This window comes from Canis lupus, chromosome 7 (assembly GCF_011100685.1).
Source record: "Canis lupus familiaris isolate Mischka breed German Shepherd chromosome 7, alternate assembly UU_Cfam_GSD_1.0, whole genome shotgun sequence".
NCBI lineage: Eukaryota > Metazoa > Chordata > Mammalia > Carnivora > Canidae > Canis > Canis lupus.
In genome coordinates this window covers 15,844,142-15,857,309 of record NC_049228.1, presented here as the reverse complement: position 1 = coordinate 15,857,309, position 13,168 = coordinate 15,844,142, and the positions used below count along the sequence as shown (strand labels likewise).

The window sequence follows — 13,168 nt, the reverse complement described above, 5'->3', positions numbered from 1 at the left end:
GAGGCAACTAATGTGCAGAAAGGATTGATAAGTTGCCTAAGTTCACCTAAATGGTAAGTGGAAGATCTAGGATGCAAACCCAGGTCTATGAGTGCATAGGGTGTGGTCTTGCTGGAGTGCCAAAGATGGTGAATTTGGCCAGGTTGGGTGATCATTGTGAGTAGGAGTTATTGGGGCTTTCCTCTGTTTCTCCCAGTGAAGCCTAGGTGGTCAGAGTTACCCACGACCTTCATAGCACCAAATCCAAAGGTGCTTCTCTGTTTTCATCAGCCTAACAGCTGGCTACTCTTCTGCTTTGTCACCCATCCTTAGCACCACACTCACTTGCTTTTTCTCCCCACTGGTTGCTCTTCCACAGTGTCCTTTGCCAGCTCCTTTGCTGCTCATCCTCTAAATATCGAGTGTCCCTGACTTAACCCTCAAACAATTCACTTTTTTCCTTTCTCCTTAGGTGATCTCTTCAAATACCATGACTAACATCATCATAAATCAGCAGATGATATCCATGTTTGAAAATTCAGATTCCATCTATGGATGTTACCATTATTCACCTCATTGCCCCCATATTATTAGTCATGTTTGATTATTTTTTCCACCCCACCCCCCAAATATCGAATCGATTAAGTCTAGTTGTTTCTTCCCCCAGAATAAATCCCAAATCTCACAACTTTTTGGGTCCACTGCCTGGGTCAAACCACCATGATTTTTCATTTAGACTGAAGCACAAGCCTCACAATGGACTATTGGGCTGCCATACTTGTCCCCTTATAATCCTTCTCCCACAAAATGATCTTGGAAAAAAGAAAAAAAAAAAAAGAAAAAAAAAAAAAAGAAAAAGAAAAAACCAGATTAGGTTGCTTCCCTATCTAAAATCCTCCAATTACTTTTTATTGCAGTAAGGATAAAGCCCAAACTGTCACCATCACATACAGGGCCCTGAACTCTGTGCTCATTGCTTTCACTCTCCTGTCTTGCCTCCTCCCAACCTGGCTTTATCTCTGTTCCTCAAGAATGCTGACACCATTGCCTCCTCAAAGGCTGTGGCTTTTGTGATCCCCCTCTGCCAGGAGTTTTATCCTGCGGACCTTGGCATGGTAGCTCCTTCTCATCCACTAGGCCTCAGCTGCTGTCCTTTGACGGGCCTTCCTTCTCCAAAACTGTTGTTCACAACGGTCATTATTTTTGAAGACATTATAGCACTAATCACGATCTGAAATTATCAAACCTATTTATTCACATTAAAAAAACACCAACCAACTTCTGCATCATGAAGGAAATCAGGAAAATCATATCAGGAAATACCTGGCATCTGCCTAATTCCAAGCCTTAACCTATACAAATGTGCATATTTCCCCTGAAACGTAGAGTTGGAGGGGTCTGGACTTCCTCGCCAAGGTGGGCAGGGTTGGGTTGCTGGGGCACCTGTGAGTAGGAGACACCAGAGAGCCCTGATGGCTGGAGAAGCCTGAGACCCCACAGGTAGGCAGTCCAAACAAATGGGAGGGGGGATACTAATTCACCAGTTAAAAGTTGGCACCTTAGAAAGATTTTCATGGGAAGGGCTCTCTCTACTCTGAGGTCAATCAAGTGCTTGGGGTCAGTCTGGAGCTTCGCAGGCCTGGAGTGCCCCCTGTAAGCCCAAACTAGCTGACAACAGGACCGCATATGCATGAGCCATGCAGATAGGGAACAGTGAGACACCTGGATCAGGGCAATGTCTGAGAGGCACAGTCACAGGAGGGGCCTCTTGGGGGTACAGGACAGCTGCCTAATTGTAAGCCTTAACATACCTGATGTAAATAGTCCCCTGAAGGCAGAGCTGGAGGACGCCTGACTGCCTGATTCGGTGGGCTAGCTGGGGTATCCTCTAATAGGAGACACCTGGGAGAATTGATAGCAGCAGAAGCTGGGACCCCATCAGGTAGCCAGTTCACGTGGGGCCTGATGGTTGCCCATTTCAGTGGCCACTCTGAGCAGTTTGGTGGAGACAGGAGGGAGGGGGGCTTCCTCTACCCTTAAGGCGATGCAGCTGTTTAGGGATGAGCTGTAGTTCCAAAGGCCTCGAGGGTCCCAGCTGCCCGAGGGGAGCTGATGAAATGTGTACTGCACATGTGTGGGAGGCACAGGTGAGCCTTGCTAGGGACCTGAACAGGGCAAGTGTCAGGAGAGGCTCAGTCATAGCACAGAGCTGTTGGAGATCCAAAACGTGGGCCTAATCTCAAGGCCTATCTAACAATGTGGAATATTCACTCTGATGGCACAGCCGGAGGCTTCTCAACTGCCTTGTGATGGAGGAACCAACCAGGCAAGAAAAGGCATCCTACTCTTGGAGGTACCTGAGAGTGTCCCGGTTCCTAGAAAGCCCCGGGCCCCATCAGACAGCAAGCCCACACTGGGTCTGTCACCCATTTGCAGCTGCCACCTCAGAGCAATTTTCAGAATGTTGGGTCCCTCTCTGCTTGAGGCTATGAGGTGGTTATCTCTGGGCTGGAGTTCCAGGTTGGCCTGAGGCTGGCTTCTGGGTGTTTACTGCGCATGTGTGGGCGGGGCAGGTCAGGGTAGCCAAGTTGCTAAAGAGGGCAAGCCTCTGGAGAGGCTGGGTCCCTGGAGTAGGCTCTTGGGGTTACAAAGCAACTGCCTGGGGATCCCTGGGTGGCGCAGCGGTTTGGCGCCTGCCTTTGGCCCTGGAGACCCGGGATCGAATCCCACATCGGGCTTCCGGTGCATGGAGCCTGCTTCTCCCTCTGCCTATGTCTCTGCCTCTCTCTCTTTCTCTCTCTGTGACTATCATAAATAAATAAAAAAATTAAAAAAAAAAAAAAAAAAAACTGCCTGGTTACAAGTTTAACCTATCCAGGTGTTGCATATTCCAAGGCCAAGCTGGAGTCATGTGGACTGCCTTGCCAGGGCTGGATCATGTGGGCTGGCGGGGAATCCTAAATAAGAGACTCTTGGGAGCCCTGATTGCTGCAGAATCCTGGGCGCCCAGCACACAGTAAGTCCACATGGGCGTTGACTGTTGCCCATTTTAGCTGTCACCTCAGAGTGATGGGTGTGGGCTCCCTCCCTCCCTGATGATCTGCAGGTGGTAGGAGATGGGCCCTAGCTCCACAGGCCTGGAGGGCCTCTACTTCCTGAGGATGGCTGATGGGACACATCCTACACAGGTGTGACATGTGTTGCTCACAGAAACTGGAGACATGGAAGGCGGCAAGTACCAGGAGAGGCTGGCTGAGAAGGGCAGGTTATTGGAAGTACCAGGCATCTGCCTAATCTTAAGCCTTAACCTGCACAAATGGGCATATCCCTGCTGAAGGCAGAGCGGGAGGACCTGGACTGCTTTGCCATTATGGGCTGGGGAGGCCATCTGGTATATTCTTCAGTAACAGACATCTGGGAGACTTGCTTGCTGGAGAACCCAGGACTCCATCGGGCCTAGAGTCCAAATGGGGACTGACTGTTGCCAGTTTCAACCTGCTACCTCAGAAGGATTTTGGGTGGTGGGCTCTCTCCACCCTGAGGCCATTTAGGTGGTTGAGTGCTGGCCAACATGCACACAGGCCTAGAGTGCTCCTGCAGCCCAGGTCTGGCTGCCAGTGTGTGGACTGTGCTGGTCAGGCTAGCCAGGCATAAGGAGAGGGCAGTGTTGGGTGAGGCTGGGTCACAGTAGGGGGGCTATTAGGGTTACAAGACATTGGTCTAATGCATAGGGGCTACCTACCCATTGGTTAATAGTCATCCTTAAGGCAGAGCTAGGGGGGGTTTCAGCTACCTTGACAGTGAGGAGCCAGGCAGGCAGGGAAGGGGTATCCTCCATTTGGAGACACTTGAGAGTCCTGGTTCCTCGAGAGGCCCAGGATCCCATTGGTTACAAGTTCCCATGGGAACTATCACCCATTGGCAGCTGTTGGCTCAGATTGATTTTTGGAAGCCTCCATACCAGAGGCTGTACAGGTGATTGGGGCCTATCCAGAGTTTCACAGGCTCGGATGGCCAGGTCTGCCTCAGGCTGGTTTGTGAGCTGCATACGTGTGTGGCAGGGCCTCCCAGGTCAGGGAAGCCAGAAACCTGGGAGATGGCAAAGTGTCAGGAGTGGCTGGGTCACAGGAGTGGATGCTTAAGCTTACAAGGCATCTACCTAATTCCAAGCTGTTACTGCATAGTCATTCTGAAGGTAGAGCTAGAGGAATCTGGACCACCTTGCTCAGGGTAAGGTCCAGTAAGGGACACCTGGGGCCTTAATTTCTGCTGAAGTCTAGGTAACCAGCAGAAAGCCAGTCAGTCCCACGCTTGGACTATGACCAGTTTAAAGCTGCCACTTAAGAATGATTTTTTGGGGGCACCTGGGTGGCTTGGTGGTTGAGCATCTGCTTTTGACTCAGGTCGTGATCCTGGGGTCCTGGGATGGAGTCCTGCCTGGGGCTTCCTGCAGTGAGCCTGCTTCTCCCTCTGCCTATGTCTCTGCCTCTTTGTGTCTCTCATGAAGAAATAAAATCTTTAAAAAAAAAAAAAAAAAAAAAGATGATTTTGGGGTTTGGGCTCTCTTTACACTGGAGGCTATTCTAGTGATTGACATTGCCCTGAACTCCATAGGCCAGGAGGACCCTGGCCAAACAAGTCTGGGTGACAGGGTGCATACTCTTCATGCGAGGGATGCACATGTCAAGGAAGCCAGGGACATGCCACTGGGCAATATTGGAGGATTCATGTCTCATGAATGGGTCTTTGGGGGTCCATGGCATCTACCTAATTTTAAGCCCTAATGTATACAAAGTCACTTATTTCCCCTGAAAGTAAAGCTGGAATCATCTGCACAGCCTTGCCCAAAGGGGGCCAGGTGCCCTGTCCTTCACTGAAACATCTGAGAGTTTTCAAAGGGTATCCTTCTCTGAAACACCTGAGCATCTTGATTTTTGGTAAGCCTGGGGCCCCATCAAGCAGCCAGTCCAAGGGGCGGGGTGGGGGGCTGACTCTTTCTAGTTTAAAGCTAAAGCCTCAGAAAGGTTTTCAGGGGTTGTGCACCCTCCACCCTGGAGGATATGCAGGTGGTTGAGGACCAGCCAGAGATGCCGAAGCCTGCAATCCTTTGGCTGCCCAAAGTTGGTTGATGGAGCGCATTCTGTGAATGCTTGTATTGGCATTTAGGGTGAGTAGGGACTTGTTAACAGGGAAGGTGTCTGAAGCAGCCTGATCACAGGAGATGGCTGTTGGGGGTATAAATCATCTGCATATTCAAAGCTCTAACCCACACAACTGTGCACAAACCCACAGAAGGCAAGGCTGGAGGAAACTGGATTGCCTTGCCACTGTCAAACTTTTTTGGGTAAATTTGAAGCTCTCATTGGCTTTATTAAATGATTTATGAATTGGGCAGCATCCCATCTAGCAAGCAGAGGGAAGCTCCACTGCGCATAAGACGAGAAAAGATTTTAAAGGCAGAGAGAAAGCATTTAAAAGAGAGAGAGAGAGATTTATTAGCAAGGAATGTATTGTTTAGGCAAGGTTGCTTTCCTAGAGGGGAGTAGAAGGGGTTTATCAGTAAGTTTCCTGGTGTTGACCAGGAAATCCCATGTTGACATTTCTGGGGGATTGAAACTGCAATTAGGTTCAGTCCTAAATCTTGGTTTACTGATCTAGTGCCTTAACATAAGTGATGTCATTTAGAGCCTATGGTTTTCTTTTTAATAATTCCCTCCATTTGATCAGAACCAGCTTAACTGAGAGATATGATAGAAATTTCAGGCATTAGTGCCACTCTCAGCCTCAGCTCTGCAGTTCTTGAGGTTTCTGTTGTTCCTTTGCATGGTATGCATGACTTTTTTTCTTAAACTCTGATACATACAAGTATGACTTGAGGTTTACTTTCTTTAATTTGGCCATCTTCCTTGTGCCTTTTTGACATTCCAGTGTAAGGTTGATCATTTGCTTCGTGGTGAGTGGCTCTAAAAACCCATTTAAAGCTTTTGAAGGGTTATTATGATTTTTGTAACCATGATAACTCCCAATGTTTGGAGCACATTTTGGAGTCATGGTACCCAAACCAATCAAAATTAAACAAGTCCCAGTAAAACCCTCATGGAAGGAGTCACCCCTCGAAGCCAAGTGGCTTGTTTCGTGATCTGATGTCCCTGAGTTTTCACTTCCCCAGAAGTGTTCACGCAGGCATAGTAGGTGGTGCTGGCCACAGCACAGACACCTGCTTGCTCAGTTGGAAGGTAATCCAGAGCTGGCCTATTACCAGGAACAACTTTGGCCAATCTAAAGATCTTTGTTGAGCGGTTGTTGCTTTATTTATTTGTAGTTTCTGCAATAGTTTCAAGAATTAAGGAAAAGTCTTTGATTATAGCCTCATTTACATTTATCCCTAACCAGGGAGGTAGGAACTTGCCAAAAGGAATGAGCCCTGTGAAAGTCTCCTGCTAGGCCTTTTTAACTCAATAATGTAAATTCAGGGGAGTCAACCCCAGAGATGTCTTATTTTGCTTTTCTTCTACTTGAAATAATAGGTTTTATTAAATTCCAGAGGTTGCCCCCCCCCCCCCCCCCCCCCCGATTGTATGGGCCTGGGAGTTAAAGATGAGGGTGTTATCTTTTCAGGCCAGTGCCAGAGTAAAGGAAACAAAAAGAAGGGGAAGGGCTTTTTTTTTTTTTTTTTTTTTTCTTTTTTTTTTTTGACCACAGCAGGCCACTTGTTAGGGCTTGATATCATCAACCACAGAACAAGAGACTTGGACTCTTATCTAAGCTCCTCAGGTTAGAGTCTTTGAAAGTCATAATGAGTTTACAGCTAATTTTTAGCATCAAAAATCCTTGGGCCTTGTTTGCTAAGCCATAAATTGACTTGTGATGAGGGGATGCTGAAAGATTAATTTGTTTCACATGGCCTAGAACTGCATCATGTCCAGGTGCTAACTGTGTCTCTCACATGTTGCTCAGAATCCTGGCGTTCATAGGCCAGCTGGAAAAACAAGTGAAATGTTACTTATTTTGATTTGACAGATAAAGTCTTTCAAGGGGGCCCAATGGGAAGGTAGTTAATGGGCAATCCCAGTGGGGCCACACTTGTATGACCTCTAAGTGACTTCCAGTATCAGTGTACTAAGATTGTGGTCATGAAAAAAGTGCTGTTCTCCCTGCCAACCCTCCCTAGGACCACACATTGCCTCCTGCCATCCCTTGGCTTCCCTATCTGGCCCCATGGGTGTCACACTGTGCACCAAACTTCTTGACATCTCAACTGCCACTCTATAATACTCCCTGTCCCATCCCCCAGGGGCTCACATGCTATATCTACTTTGTGTTCAGGGAGGGTTCCTCAGACCCCATAAGTGAATGAGGGCCTCTTGGAAAGGTGACATCGTCCCCTAAAGGAGCTCCGATTAAAACGAGCAACAGACAGAGGCCCTGTTGCAACAAGTACACAATGGCAAGCTTCAAGTCGTCGGCCCAAATGCAATGCATCCTTGTCCAACCGTGAGCCACTCCATGCTGCCAACACCATCATGGGTAACCAACCCCACACCGGCCCCCCACTAGCCAGCCATGAGGTGTCAGGACGTGTGCTTCAGCAGCTGGGCAGAAGATGGTGGAAGCCTCTTGGGTGGCATGTGATACCTCACTTTTTTCCAGAACTTGGTCTTTGCACACTGTGACTGTTGGGTGATGTCCCCACTCCACTGGATGGCCCCATGCTTCTGCTTGATGTACTGAATTGACTCCGGCATGGCTGTGTAGTCCTTGACTTTCTCCAGTTCAATCAGAATGACTTTCATCCCATCCTGGACGAGTGCGTTGTAGACTGCAATTTGTTCTTGACATGTTCTTTAACAAGTCAAAGCTCAGGGATTCGGGAACTAAGATGATGATCAGTCTCCTGCACAACTTGATATTTTCATCGATGACATTGGCCACAGCTTGTCCAGGAAACTCATCCCTGCCAAATATGAATAACTTATATCCACACTGCCTCTCCAGCACCTCGGGCAGGATCTTCAACACCAGCGTGTCCACATCATGGCTCTGGATTTCTCCTTGAGGCTTGGGGTATAAGACATAGGCATCATACAGCTTGCCATCTTCTTTGGTCCCAGGAGAATGGCAGGCACTCCGATACCAGAGTACAATGTCAATCTTAAAAATGTTGTAGATGTACGTGACAGACACCGCTGCACCTACCAAGGCGAGAAGCCCTCCTATCAAGTAGGCTCGAACATCTGGAGCTGGGAGTTTTAAGATAAAGTATGCTGCTGACACTCCAGCATGACAGATGAAAGGGTGGCCATAATCCTCCATTTTCACTTCCAAGAAGGTTATGTTCACTGTGTAAAAAATATGTTTCTGAAAAGGAATGTGGGATTCAGATCCTTCTCTGATCCGTTTGGATTCATTGTAGTAATCATCCACTAAGGTGTTATTGACTCTCCAGCATCGGAGATTTGCGTTATCCCTTGTGTCTGTGATGTTGCAGTCCACAGTAAGGGCGGAGCCAAGTTGTACTTCAATTGGATTGTTTTTCGGATAAATGATTTTAGGAATTCTTTCTGCATATCCATTTGTTTCTGTGATACGCACAGTGATGCTGTTTAAAACAGTGTAGTGTTTCCCTGTGTGTGTCAGTCGGGCTTGGCATGCATAGTTCCCTCCATCTTCTGCTGAAACACTGCTCCCCGAAAGCTTTATTCCCCAGCGAATAAAACGTCCTTCTTTAATCTCTTTACAGTCCTGCAAGAAGCCAGCTTCAGCCTACCTGGCGGAGGCCGGCGGGAGAAGAGGGGGGGAGCGGGAGCGCCGCGGGCCCGGCAGGTGGGCCGAGCTGCGCACCTTCGCCCGGAGAGGGAATTCGCCCCCCCGCCCCTTCCCCAAGGTCTCCCGGGCTGGCCCGGGGCGCCCCGCAGTCCCCGGGAAGGGCTTTAATGTTTAGCTAAAGTATGACACTTTGATTGGCTGTCTTGGGTAGAAACAGTCTACCTAAATATCAGCTACTTCTCTTCCTCATTAATTTGATTTAGAGGTCTCTAGTGTCTGTATGGGACCAAGTGGCAAGTGAAGTCTTTATTTGGCATGTGATACCCAAGGCTTAATACTTCCTAGTTTTGTAGCAGTGTCAGTGGTCAGGAGTACTTGGCAAGGTCCCTTCCAATAGGGCTGAAGAGCTATTTTTCTCTGTTGAAGTTTATAAAATATCTAATCACCAGGCTCTAAACTGGTGGCCAATTCAGTGGCCAACAGGATCCACTGAATTGGAACCTGGGAAGGTTTCTTTAATCTGTGGATGATGGGCTTGAACATAAGACATTAGAGATTTAAGTAGCTGGTTCTACTAGCATGGACAATTCTAAGAAGTTTCTAAGGTTTTTGTTAAGGCTTGTATGATTTGCCCAGTGAAGTTGGTGCCTCAGTTTCTGGAGATTATATACCCTTGGGGTGCCTGGGTGGCTCAGTGGGTTATGCGTCTGACTTCAGCTCAGGTCATGATCCCGCAGTCCTGGGATGAAGTCCTATGTTGGGCTTCCTGCTTAGCAAGGAGTCTGCTTCTCCTTGTACTCCTCTGCCTGCTTCATGTACACACACACACACACACACACACACACACATTCTCTCAAATACATAAATAAAAATATTTTTGAAGATTTTATGTATTTATTTATGAGAGAGAGAGAGAGAGGCAGAGACACAGGCTGAGGGAGAAGCAGGCTCTGTGCAGGGAGCCTGATGTGGGACTCGATCCCGGGACTCCAGGATCACGCTCTGGGCCAAAGGCAGGTGCTCAACCACTGAGCCACTCAGGGATCCCCCATAAATAAAATCTTAAAAATAAAAAAAAGTACATATGCCCTAAGTGGATCTGACCAGTCAGACATTGTTTATAGAATGTTTTTGCAATTTTATAGAAGTTTTCCTACTAATGTATATTTATAATTTGAGACATCTTAAGTGAGCTTAAACAGGTGAAGGAGTATAAACACCAAACAGTGGGATTTGTTAGGGAGCTGGGAAGAACCAAGTGACTCTCTTTGCATAGTCCTGACTGTTCATTTAATTTATAGCCATTGTTTATGCACCTTAATTTCTCTAATTCAGGAGCACACTGTTGCTGTTTTATTAGACTGGTAAAAGTCTGGCAGTGAGGGTCATTTTTTTTTTCTAGAAACAGAATGGATTATATCTACATGTACTACAATCTTTATAGATTCTGTTGTTGCTGTCTTTACAAGAAAACCAGTTTGATCACATATTAAATTTTCTTTTTAAAGATTTATTTTCTACAAACTTTTTACAACTTTCTTTTTTACTTTCTGATTTTGCTATCTATTTATTTATTTACTTATTTTTAGTGGCAAACCTCACCCTAGGACAAAGTTACAGTCTTTACCCTTAACCAAAAATGCATCTTCATTTCTTATACCTTCTGTTACTGAAAACACATCCTACTTACCTGGTACATGGAGATGTCTCCCTTATTAATTTTAGTAGCTTTAATTACATACATAATTTGGAATTTTTAACCATGAGAAGCCTTACCTCAGTAAAACTAAGTAGTAAACAATTGAGAACTGTTACACCAGTATTCTTTAGATTTATAAATATGTAAATATATTTTACAATTTCTAGAAACACATGCTTCTTCATAGTATAATCTTTCAAAAAGCACAAAACATGTTTACTAATAGACCCAAATTTATTTGTAACAGAAGCTAAAAGTAGATGAACCCATGTTTAGTAATTAATGTTTAGTAGTTTATCTTATGTGGAAATACTCTAGATATTTAATGAATTTAACTCAGCACTTTATTTAACAAAACTTTGTTTCAGGTTACCAAAAAAATTTGGGGAAACTGTTTTTGAGTACATATTCCATAAAATATAATAGTTGAAAAAAATGTATCCATCAACTCTTGTTTTAGTTATGTCTAAATCATTTGCTCTCAATAATTATGTTTCAATTACCCACGAAAATTTTATGAGACATCAGACAATGTCAGCCATTATTCCAAGCTATTATTTTGTTGTTGTTGTTGTTGACAAATCTTATAAGAGGTAACATACTTGGCTAGTAATCTCAAGAATAAAAGTTTCATATTTAATACTGATAAATCTAAAGATATGTTTATTTTAATTAAGTCAACGACATTAAATTAGCCTTAATATCAAATATTTTCCCAGGTCATGTAAACTTGAAAAAAATTTGTAACTATTCAGTTTTCCTAACAGCATTTATTGAAGAGACTCTCTTTTTTTTTTCCTAATTGTATAGTCTTGCCTCCTTTGTCGTTGATTAATTAGCCATGTAAGTGTGTATTTATTCCGGGCTCTACTATTACACTGATTTATTTTTTTTAACTTTTATTTATTTGAGAGAGAAAGAGAGAGAGAGCAAGCACAAGTGGCGTAGGGGCAGAGGGACAAGCAGACTCCCTGCTGAGTGGGAAACCCAATGCAGGGGCTCCATCCCAGGACCCTGAGATCATGACCTAAGCTGAAGTCAGACCCATAACTGACTGAGCCACCCAGGCCCCCTCCATTGATCTATGTTTTGATTTTTATGCAAGTACCACACTGTTTTGATTACTATAGCTTTGTAGTATGTCTTGAAATCTGGGTTGTGATACTTCTAGCTTTGTTCTACTTTCCAAGATTGCTTTGGCTGTTTGTGGTCTTTTGTGCTTCCATACAAATTTTAGGTTGGTTTTTTCTAGCAATGTGAAAAATAGATTGTATCTTGATAGGAATTGCACACTATACTGCTTTGTGTAGTATGGCCCTTCTAACAATGTTAATTCTAATCCATGAGCAGGGTGTCTTTCCATTTATGTCATCTTCAGTTTCTTTCATCAGTGTTTTACAATTTTCAGAGTACAGATCTTTCACCTACTTGGTTAACTTTATTCCTAGGTATATTATTCATTTTGATACTATTATAAATGAAATTGCTTTCTTAATTTCTCTTTCTGGTATTTTGTTTAGTCTATAGGATCACAACATATTTCTTCATATTAATTTTATATCCTGCAACTTCACTAAATTCATTTATCACTTCTAATAGTTTTTGGTGGAGTCTTAAGGGTTTTCCATTTATAGTATCATGTCATATGCAAATAGTGATAGTTTTAATACCTCACAATTTGGATGCCTTTTATTTATTTATTTTGTCTTGTTATTGTGGCTAGGACTTCCAGTACTATGTTGAATAAAAGTGAAGAAAGTGGCTCTTCTTATCTTGTTTCTGGTTTTAGAGAGAAAGCTCTAAGTTTGTCACCACTGAATATAATGTCAGCTGTGTGTTTGTCATATATAGCCTCTATTATGTTGAAGCATGTTCCCTCTAAACTCTTTTGTGGAAAGTTTTTATCATAAATGGATGTTGAATTATGTCAAATGCTTTTTCTGCATCTCTTAAGATCTTATGATTTTTATCTTTCCTTTTGTTAATGTGTGCATCACACTGATTGATTTGTTCATATTGAACCATCCTTGCATCTATAGAATAAATCTCCCACTTGATCATGGTGAATGAGCCTTTTAATGTTGAATGAAGTTTGCTGAGGAGTTTTGCATCTATGTTTCTCAAAGATATTGAGCTATAGGTTTTTGTTTGTTTGTTTTTGTACTGACTTTGCTTTAGATATCAGGGAAATACTAGGCCCATAGGGTATATGTGGAAGTTTTTCTTCCTCTTCTGTTTTTTGGAATAGTTTGAAGAGAATAAGTATTAACTCTTTTTTAAATATTTGGTAGAATTTATCTGGTCCTGGCCTTTTGTTTTTTGGGAGTTTTTTGATTACAGATTCAATTTTGTTACTAATAATTGGTCTGTTGAGGTTTTCTATTCCGGATTCACTTTTGGAAGAGTGTACATTTCTAGGAACTCTTCTATTTCTTCTATATTGTCCATTTGTTGGCATATAATTTTTGATTGTAGTATGTTATAATACTTTGTATTTCTGTAGTGAAAGTTGTTATTTCTCCTCTTTTATTCCTTATGTTATTTATTTGGGTCCTCTCTTTTGTTTTCTTGATGAGTCTGGATAAAGTTGTTTTTTTTTTTAAATTTTATTTATTTTTAAGTAATCTTTGTACCCAAAATGGGGCTTGAACACACAGCCCTGAGATCAAGAGTTGCATGCTCTTCTGACTGAGTCAGCCAGGTGCCCCAAGTCTGCCTAAAGTT

At 43.9% G+C, this 13,168-nt stretch overlaps 2 protein-coding genes across 3 annotated transcripts in view; both read right to left on the bottom strand.

Moving 5' to 3' along the window:
• RGSL1 (regulator of G protein signaling like 1) overlaps nt 1-13,168 on the bottom strand; it is a 245,677-nt gene that overhangs the window by 5,481 nt on the left and 227,028 nt on the right. Inside the window, exon 32 of one of the 2 annotated variants that reach the window (XM_038542216.1) lies at nt 6,639-6,958. The exons of the other annotated variant lie outside the window; for it this stretch is intronic. The gene's annotated coding sequence lies outside the window, so the exon portion shown is untranslated. Of the gene's footprint in view, nt 1-6,638; nt 6,959-13,168 lie in introns of those variants that run through there. 2 annotated transcript variants of the gene reach the window in all.
• Nucleotides 6,639-13,168, bottom strand: part of LOC119876407 (interleukin-1 receptor-like 2) — a 58,597-nt gene continuing 52,067 nt past the window's right edge. Inside the window, 2 exon segments of the mRNA XM_038541746.1 lie at nt 6,639-7,812; nt 7,814-8,721. Of these exon segments, the coding sequence (XP_038397674.1) occupies nt 7,551-7,812; nt 7,814-8,721 (1,170 nt within the window). The 3' untranslated portion in view covers nt 6,639-7,550.